This window comes from Coffea arabica, chromosome 2e (assembly GCF_036785885.1).
Source record: "Coffea arabica cultivar ET-39 chromosome 2e, Coffea Arabica ET-39 HiFi, whole genome shotgun sequence".
NCBI lineage: Eukaryota > Viridiplantae > Streptophyta > Magnoliopsida > Gentianales > Rubiaceae > Coffea > Coffea arabica.
In genome coordinates, this window is record NC_092313.1 from 27527160 (window position 1) to 27537825 (window position 10666).

General features: G+C 40.6%; 1 protein-coding gene across 1 annotated transcript; it reads left to right on the plus strand.

The window, feature by feature from the left end:
- The first annotated feature begins 981 nt into the window (after nucleotides 1–981).
- LOC140036192 (uncharacterized) lies at nucleotides 982–10072 on the plus strand. The gene is made up of 4 exons (XM_072077496.1): nucleotides 982–2454; nucleotides 2719–6299; nucleotides 6592–7577; nucleotides 7797–10072. Exons 1-4 carry the CDS (start codon nucleotides 982–984, stop codon nucleotides 10070–10072), a joined length of 8316 nt encoding a protein of 2771 aa, XP_071933597.1.
- The last annotated feature ends 594 nt before the right edge of the window (nucleotides 10073–10666 follow it).

The window sequence follows — 10666 nt, forward strand, 5'->3', positions numbered from 1 at the left end:
TTTCTTTTTTAGAATGTTTTGCATTTCACACTCGTAATCATTCCTCGTCTTACGTGTATGTGATGAATGGCTTATTTATTTATTTATTCGTATCGCGCATTGCATTTGGGTGGGGGAAAATAGCACCGTAGAGCCTCCACACGTGTTTTAATTATAATCTCTCCCCTCAAAAGGAAGCACTTCATACGTGCATGCATTATTTTTACCCTTTTTTTATTTTTCTCGTGGGCGCCATCCCACATCTCCTTGTAGGATTAGGATCGATTTCCTTAGGTAGGCGGATGGTGTGCTCTGCGCCCATAGCGATGCCTAAGGGATCACTCAAGCCACCGACCAAAGGTTTTGGGGTTGATGACCCTTAACTTTTTGGTCTGAAGGCTTGGGAGCCTGAAACCTTATCGAGTCTAGATGCATTAGTAAGCCAAACCTCATGCATCCATATTAGAAATTACCTAGGATAGAGTCAACATATCCAATTAGGAACACTAAGCACGAGGGGAGGGATTTCACCCCTCTTTCTTTGCTTTATTTACTTTTCATTCTTGTATCATTTATTGTCACAACGTGTTATATGTTACTTGTTGAACTAACCTCTCCTTGTTTTCCCTTTTTCTGCATACACAAACTTTAGAAATAAGAGTCCTAACATGGTACTCGTTTAAGATAAGACCGCCTCTTATATCAAGCATGTTTAAATTTTAGTATGCATATGTATTGCACATCATTTTAGGCTTACCCCGGCATTTAAAGGGGGCACCTTTAGGTCACATTTCAATTATTTCATTGTATATTTAATATGCTTTAATAAATTGTCATCATGCATTAACCATAGAGGGAATGCCGCATAGGAAATCCCACGGTAGGAATAAGTCACCTTTTGTCTCGGATATGTAATCCAATGAGACCTGCATGTTTATGATTTTGTATTGCCTAAGGGGTAAAATCCCGAGGTAAGGTACTAAGAGTGAAATTCCTCCTCAGATGGCTCCGTGCAGAATGCTGAACCAGATACCTCGGGAACTAACAGACTGGAAAAATAATATGACACATGAGGTGAAAAGACTGTTCAAATATGTGGGACATTTACCGAGTCTTCTAAGCATAACTCCAAATGTTGCAATCATTCAAGCTCTACTTGAGTACTGGGATCCAGAAGGTTCTATTTTTCGATTCGGTGAATGTGAACTAACACCAACTTTAGAAGAAATAGAAGGATTATTGCAGATACCTGGGAAAGGTTATCCTATGATATATCCAACTAATGGAACAAGGGAACAGTTTTATAGGTTTTTGGGATTAAGGCAGGTTAGTATGAACCAACATCCGGATGCGAGATCGTGTCCGTTAGAGTTTCTGTATGAACGATTTGGAGAAAGAGGGTCCTATGAACAGTACCGAACCGATTTTTTTATAAGTAAGGAGCAATGGGTAGAGAAGCGAGTGCAAGCGTTTGGATTAGCTTTGATCAATCTGTTGTTGTTCCCGCAAAAGCATGGAAAGATCACATTTTTCACTATCAACATGGTTCAGAGCCTATTTTCAGGGATTAATGGAATGACCCCTACCTTGGTGCCTGTAATCATTGCCGACATCTTCATGGCCGCTACTGAATGTCAAAAGAAAAGAGGTTTCTTTTATGGGTCAAATTTGATACTCCAAATGTGGGCAATGGAGCATCTAGCGAAGAGAACGCTCAATCCTTTGGGATCTTGTCTCCCCGCAGAGAATTGGATCGAATCACACCGAGAAAGGGTCAAAAAGTATTATCGAATTGCATCTCCGACTCAGTTTATTCAAGAGTTCGATAACTTGACACCTGAGAAAATACAATGGGTTTTGGATTGGACAAAAGTTAGGGATCCGGTTTTCACGACTACCCAACACAGTTTTATCCCCCTAGCAGGCACCAATGGATTGGTCGCATATATTCCGCAACGAGTCATGAGGCAATTTGGGTATCCGCAAAGAATTCCGATGATACAAGGGCTTGAAAATATCAGACTCAACACAGTTGCTGAAAGTCGGAGCATGGTATTGGAAGCTTGGGGAAATCTTCTTAGTTTAGAGAGCTTGCACTTGGATCAAGTGAACAAATTGGAACCTAAGGTCATTTCAGAGTATAATGAGTGGATCAAACTGACAATTGAACAAGCTCGAAAGAAGTCACAGTCCGCTCCTGTCAGCCCTGAAGAGCAGATAGACAAGCTGAAGAAAGAACTCGAGGATTATCAATTGCAACTCATAGTGGCCGACCATGCCCTGGAAGACGCTCGAGCGCAATTAAAGTGGGAGACAAGAAAAACTGAAAAGTTGGAGAGAGCCCTGGATGCATTTGACAAAATTCGAGAAGGAATTCGGAAGCTTAGTATAGGAAGGTCTAAGGAGTCTCAACGTACTAGTTTAGCAAGGCATGAGGATTTTGTAAAAATGGTCAATCGAACCATCAATGAAGCTGTACAAAATGATTGAACTTGTCAGTGGTTAATGAGAATTTCTACATTCACTTACAGGTTTGAAATTGGGATTTTACCCCGAAGGTGTTGCATCATATTAGGCCGACCCTTGGCACAAAAAGGGTTCCCCCATAGGACATGCATCCGAATTATTTAGATATCTACTAACTCATGATTTTTTTTTTCTTTTTTCTTTTTCTTGAATAAATTACAGCAATTTGACAGAAGATCCACTCCTAAATCAGTTTCTTTTTCCCACTTGCAGATATTTTTCACAATTGCTACCCAAAGAAGCCCCATCATCACCAGGTCTCGAAGTAGAGCCTTGAGACAGCCTGTAAACATGAGTTCAATGCCTGAGGCTTCGGAAAGATCTGCTATGGTTACATCACCGGACTTCACAGCATTGGGAGCTCAGTTAAGTGAGGTACTTGACAAGTTCAATGACTTAAGTGTTGAAATGGCCGCACAGAGGCTTGTCATTGATCAGTTGGTAACAAGCAATAGCGGTGGTGGTGTCCCAAATGACCGAGAACCTGTCGATACCCACCCACATGCACAAGACAATCAACCACCTCACACATCCAATGCCCAGACAACTTTCCTTCCTTCCTTCGCTAATCCCCTTGAAAATACCTTTACCCAACTAAATTCAGACCTTTCCTATACGCATCCGAATTATATACTGATTAACCCAACCAGTAACCAAATCCCTCAAACCCATCCACAAACTAATCTGAACGTTCCCCCCAACCCTCAGGAACCTCACCATCACGTTGCAGCACCTTTTGTGTTGGACACTGCAGCTCAAGGGAAGGCGGCGGTAGAAGAACAACCTGTGCCTATTGACAAAGATCTGTTGAGAAGATTGGATCGATTCGATGATTTTATGAAAAAGAATCAAGGATTGAGCAGGCATAGTGGGTTGGATTACGATGAATTGTGTCTTTTCCCAGATATTCAGCTACCATTGGGATTCAAAACTCCCAAATTCAGCAAATATGATGGAACTGGAAATCCCAAGACGCATCTTAAGATGTTTGCCAACAAGTTAGGTAAGCCAGTGGATGATGAAAATTTGCCTATGCGTCTATTTCCGGAAAGTTTAGAGGGGGACGCTCTAGATTGGTATTCAAATTTGAAATCTGGAGAGGTAAAAACTTGGTTAGATCTGTCAACAGCTTTTGTGAAGCAGTATGAGTTTAATTGTGAATTGGCACCAACACGAACAACACTGGAGGGTACAAAAAGAAAGCCATCGGAAGATCACAAGACCTATGCAAAGCGGTGGAGAAAGTTAGCTGCCAAAGTGGAGCCACCCATGACTGAGGAGGAGATTGTTCGTACTTTCATCAAGGCTCATGATCCACCCTACTTCGAAGAGATTTTTCGCATGACTGGAAGTTCATTTGCCGCTATTATTAACAAGTTGGAGGAATACGACGAGTTTGTCAAGGCAGGGAAGATTGTTAATGTATCGGCATTGAAGTTGCAATTGGATGCTCTACAGAATCAAAGCAACATTGGGAAAAAGTCCCAATTCAAGAAGAAAGAAGGAGAAACTGCTTTTATATGGGATCAAGGCCCGTCTTTTAGACCCAAAAACCATCCCATCTATTCTGTTCCTTACCAGTATTACACCAACGCTCAACCAGTCTACCACGCTACTACCCAACTCCATCATTCCCGACCAAGTCATTTGAATACCTCACCATTACCTCCGACTCCACAACCTATCTTTCAAAATCACTCCCGTCCCAATTATTATCCCAGACCAACCCTACAAAATAATAACCCTTCTCAAAATCCTTTTCAAACCAGGGAAGTGCAAAATCAAAGGCAATTTCGAACCTTCACCAATTTGGGCCGACCCATTGATCAATTGTATGAGCAGTTAAGAGCAGCGGGAAAAATTAGCACTGTTCCTCCCAAACTCTATCCCAGAGGTCCTCCTGACAGTTATGATCCACAAGCAATCTGTGCCTACCATTCTGGAAGTCCAGGCCATACCACTGGCAATTGTTGGGCTCTAAAACATAAGATCCAGGATATGATTGATTCTGGAGACATCGTTCTTAGAAGAAAGGGAGAGCAGGGACCGAATGTTAGTAAGAATCCTTTACCTGAGCATGGGAACACTGTGGGAGTTATCATCGCTGATGAAGATTGTGTAGATCCCACTCAGTACATTGTAGATGAAACTGAAGTGTTTGGCGTGATGGAGGCTGATCATGCGAGAATGAGAAAACTGTCGCCTGTTGAAAAGTCCATGACTAAGGATAATGTCGAGGGAAATTTGAAATCTTTTGTGTTTGAAAAAGAGGAGCCATTCATAGCAGAAGGGGGAGTTTCCGAGGTTAACAAAGTTCCTTTTATTCTGGATCTGCCATCTTTTGAATGGGATGTATCAGAGCCTGTTATTCTCGAATTTCCAGAACAAATGCCTGTCAATAACTTGCAAGAGATACCATGGAACTACGAGGAACCTAGTCTGTTGATTGGAGATAAAAAATGCTTGAAGGAGGAGGTACCTACTATTGCCAGGTTTGAAAAAGTTGCGAAAAATTCCGAAATCGGCGTTCAATTCAAAGCCAAGGATAATTCTTCAACCCCCAAGCCTCTTGTGTCTGAAAAGGAAGCTGTGGATTTTTTAAAGATGCTGAAGAGAAGTGAGTACAAAACAGTGGAGCAATTGGATAGGATGTCTACTCAAATTTCTTTTCTGAATCTTCTCTTGACCTCCGAGCTACATAGAGAAGCATTGCTCAAAATTCTGAATGAAGCTCAAGTCCCTAAGGATATTCCGGTGGATAAATTTTCTAACATCGTGGGGAATGTACTTGCTGCTAATCATATTGCCTTCTCTGATGACGATCTGACTGTAGAGGGGATCGGGCATAACAGAGCCTTGTATATATCAGTCCGTTGCAATGGAAAGCTGTTGCCGAGGGTTTTAGTGGATAATGGGTCAGCGTTGAATATCTGTCCATGGAACACTCTCACCAAGCTTGGATTTCTTGATATTAAACTCCGTCCATCTGCAACTGTGGTTCGAGGATTTGATAGTTCAAAAAGGGAATCTATGGGTGAAGTAGATCTGGTATTGGAGATAGGCCCTGCTCAATTCCAAGTTACTTGCCAAGTCATGGACTTCTCCGGCGTTTACAATATTTTGCTTGGAAGACCTTGGATACATGCTTCCAATTCAGTGCCATCTTCGTTGCATCAAATATTGAGATTTATTGCGAATGATCAACTCATTACTGTGTTTGCTGAGGATGACTGTACCATGATCGTTGATGCAAAATTCAATGGTGAAAACAGACAAAGGAATCCAATTTCAGCTCATCATGTTGCTGACATCGTCTCTGTGGGATGGGCATCCAGGGATAAGTCTCTAACTCATTCAGATTTGCCAGAGGCCAGTATTATGATGGCGAGGGAGATGATCCGAGGCGGATACGAAATAGGAAAAGGTCTTGGGAGAGAATTACAAGGAATTTTGGAGCCAATAGAGATCCCGACGCAGAAGGATACATTTGGATTGGGATTTCATCCGACTGCTAAGGATAGAAAGGAAATGCAAGCTCGAAAACAAGCTGAAAAGAAGGGCAAGCAAACTGCCTTAAATATCCCGCCGCTATATCACACTTTTCCTCGTCCATCAGAAGTGATCATGCCAGAAACAAAAAATTTTGTGGAAGAAATTGAAGTGGACCTATCTCAATTATTTGTCGGGGCAATTGATGAAGAGGAGCCATCAGAGAATTTAGAATTTTTGCCAATTATCGAGGGAGCCATTCAAAATTGGACTGCTGATTATTTTCCCTCTCGAAGGGAATTTCGGTAAATTTAAGGGGATTGTCTTTTGTCTAGATTCATATCTAGATTGCACGATAGTCTGGAGATTTTGTTAAAATAAATTGCTTTTAATTTCTGAAGTTTTATTCCCATTTCAGTTTGTATTGTTTGTTTTGTTGAAGAAAAATGATTGGAATGGATGATATGTTTTTAAATGGCAATCATGTTTGTGTATTTGGCCTTTTGTGAAGTTTCAATGCATTTTGAATTTAATGAAATGGACGATTTCTCTTGTATTTTCTATTTATTTATTACATATGTTCTATTTCATTTTCAGATGGCCACAAATAAAACCCTTCGACCCTTTGGATGTCACCATTTTGGAATTCGATGGCTGCAATCTCGATATCTCTCATGAGCTTGAAATCATGCAATCTGAAATTCAAAACGAGAGCGACAATGAGGAAGAATTTGAGTCTGTTTCCAGAGATTTAATACAGTATGAAGAGAAATCCAAACCCAACTTAGAAGAAACAGAAATCATCAATATTGGCACTAAGACCGAGGTTAAAGAGGTTAAAGTCAGCATTCATTTGAATAAGAAACAGAAGGAGGAAATGATTGAATTCTTAATGCTATTTCAAGATGTGTTCGCATGGTCCTACGATGATATGCCAGGGATCTCTACAGATATAGTGGTTCACAGGTTGCCAATTGATCCAAATTTTTTACCTGTAAAGCAGAAGCCGCGTAAATTCAAACCAGAAATGAGTCTCAAGATAAAGGAACAAGTTGTGAAGCAACTCAATGCTAAGATAATCATGGTGTCTCATTATCCCACCTGGCTATCGAACCCTGTGCCAGTGCCTAAGAAATCTGGTGAAGTGCGAGTATGTGTTGATTACAGAGATTTGAATAAGGCCAGTCCGAAAGACGATTTTCCTTTGCCAAACATTCATATTCTTTTGGACAATACTGCTGGACACGAAATTGAATCTTTTGGTGATTGTTTTGCTGGGTATCATCAAATTTTAATGGCAGAAGAAGACAGAGAGAAAACCTCTTTTATCACCCCATGGGGAACCTTTTGTTATCGAGTGATGCCTTTCGGGCTGAAAAATGCTGGAGCCACTTATCAGAGAACCATGACTACTTTGTTCCATGACATGATTCACAAGGAGATGGAGGTTTATGTGGATGATATCATAATTAAATCCAAGAAGGTTGATGACCATTTGGTTGATTTAAAGAAGCTGTTTGAAAGATTGAGGAAGTATAATTTGAAGTTGAACCCTGCAAAATGTGCTTTTGGAGCTCCGGCTGGTAAGTTATTGGGTTTTATTGTCAGCAAAAAGGGCATAGAGATAGATCCTGCGAAAATAAAAGCAATTCGAGATATGCCCATTCCAAAATGTCAAAAAGATGTGAAAAGTTTTCTTGGAAAGATCAATTTCATTGGCCGATTCATTGGACAGTTAACCTCTACCTGTGAGCCTTTGTTCAAATTGTTGAAAAAGAATGCGTCAATGGATTGGAATGAAGATTGTCAACAGGCTTTTGATAAGATCAAGAATTATTTGTTAAATCCTCCGGTCTTAGTGCCACCTCAGCCAGGGAGACCTCTGATTATGTATTTGTCTGTTCTTGATGAGGCTGTCGGATGCGTTCTGGGACAGCATGACGAGTCTGGGAGAAAGGAACAAGCCATCTACTATCTGAGCAAGAAATTTACAGCATATGAGGCCAACTATTCTTTCCTTGAGAGAAGTTGTTGTGCTTTAGCATGGGCAGCTCAGAAGTTGAGACATTATTTGCTCGGTTATACCACTTACTTGATTTCCCGTTCCGATCCTCTGAAATACCTGTTGGAAAAGTCGATGCCCACGGGACGTATGGCTAAGTGGCAAATGATCCTTTCCGAATTCGATATTGTCTTCACAACACAAAAGGCAGTCAAGGGTCAAGTTATAGCAGATCATTTGGCAGAAAATCCAAGAGATGATGATTATCAGCCATTGCATACCTACTTTCCTGATGAAGAAATCCTGTTCGTTGGAGCGGTTGAGGACATGAGTGAGCAGTATCCTGGATGGAGGTTATTTTTTGACGGTGCGTCAAACTCTTTTGGAGCTGGAATTGGAGCAGTTTTAGTATCGCCTGAAGGGAAACATTATCCTGCTACTGCCAAATTACGATTTCCTTGTACCAACAACATGGCTGAGTATGAAGCTTGTATTTTTGGATTGAAAATGGCATTGGACATGGAGATCAAGGATCTGATAGCATTCAGTGATTCAGATTTACTTGTGCACCAGACGCTTAAACAGTGGGTAACTCGGGATTCAAAAATTATGTTGTATCATTGTAACTTGCTTAGTTTGGCCAGCAAATTCAGGAATTTGGAACTCAGACATATTCCCCGCACTCGTAATGCCTTTGCTGATGCTTTAGCTACTCTGTCTTCGATGATCCAACATCCAGATGAGCTGGTGATTGAACCTATACAGATTCAACTTCAGAATAGGCCAGCGCATTGTCTGGTTACAGAAAGGGTCACTGATGGTCGCTCCTGGTACAAGGATATTAAGGAATTCATGAAAACAGGATCCTACCCTCCTGATACTGATTCTGTTGCAAAAATTTTCTTACGCAGAATGTCATCAAGATTCTTCTTGAATGGAGAAGTGCTATACAAGAAAACATCTGATTTGGGCCTTCTGAGATGCATCAATGAAGAGGAAGCCGATTATATGATGAAAGAGGTGCATAGTGGGGTTTGTGGGCCACACATGAATGGGCATCTACTGGCTAAGAAGATCATGAGAACAGGATATTTTTGGCTTACCATGGAGCATGACTGTGTAGATTTTGTTAGAAAATGTGTTAAGTGTCAAATGCATGGTGATATTATACGTGCTCCTCCTACAGAATTGCATAGTATGACTGCTCCATGGCCATGTTCGATCTGGGGAATGGATGTGATCGGAACTATTGATCCTTCTGCTTCAAATGGGCATCGATTCATTTTAGTGGCGATTGAATATTTCACCAAGTGGGTTGAGGCCGCATCCTATAAGCATGTGACTAAGAAAGTGGTGTCGGATTTCTTGAGAAATAATATCATCTGTCGTTTTGGGGTACCAGAGACGTTGATCACTGATAATGCCAAGAACCTCAATAATGATATGGTGGATGGATTATGTGAACAGTTCAAGATTAAACATCGAAATTCGGCCATTTACAGGCCTCAGATGAATGGAGCCGTTGAAGCTGCAAATAAAAATTTGAAAAAGATTATTCGTAAGATGACTGAAGCACACCGGGATTGGCATGAGAAGCTGCCTTATGCACTAATGGCGTACAGAACTACCATCAGAACTTCTACTGGTGCAACTCCTTTCTCTCTTATGTATGGAATGGAAGCAGTCCTGCCTGCAGAAGTTGAAATTCCTTCCTTGCGCATTCTGATGGAAGCTCAGATAGAAGAAGCTGAATGGGTTAGAGAACGTCAGGAGCAGTTGTCTCTAATTGATGAAAAGAGATTGAATGCCGTCTGTCATGGACAATGTTATCAGCAACGAATGGCCCGTGCTTACAACAAAAAGGTTAAGCCCCGTTTGTTTGAAGTTGGAGATAAGGTTTTGAAACGGATTCTTCCAATGCAAGATGAGGCTAAAGGGAAGTTTGCTCCCAATTGGCAAGGACCATTCATTGTTAAGAAAGTGCTATCCGGAGGAGCGCTTATCCTTATGGAAATGGACGGTCAAATTTTTCCCCAACCAATCAATGCAGACATGTGCAAAAAGTTTTTCATTTGATTATAAAAATTTTCTTTAAAAAATACTGCAAGAGACGGATTTAAGGCATACTTCCTCTCATTGTTCCATTTCGATGTCTTATCCCTAATCTGTTTTCCCTTTTGACTTTTCATAACCACATTTTTTTTTTCTCGCTTGGCAGTCCCTTAAGATCACTAACCCCTATACCGGGGCAATTTTGTTTCTTTGAAAAAAAAAAAAAAAAAAAAGTAAAAAGTAAAAGAAAAGTAAAAAAAAGAAAATATAAAAAAAAGGGGAAGAGTAAGTTTTATCTCTGCCAGAATTAAACTGGGGCAAATTTTATCTCTTTCTTACCCTAGATCGGGGTAAGCTTTGACAGAATGCTATCTCAAATGATTGCAAACCCATCATATGATCCGCTGTCAATCCTTTCAAGCCTTAACCTTTCCTTTGCCGAATTTCATCTTCTGCAGTATTTTGAAAAAAAAAAAAAAAAAAAAATTTTCTTAATCAACTAGCAAATGATGTAAATACAAACTTTTCTGAAACATGTCAGAGAAGATTGTCTCACTGATGCTACTCATTATCAGAGCATGACTGCAGTGATACGGTTGGGGTTAAATTTATCTTATC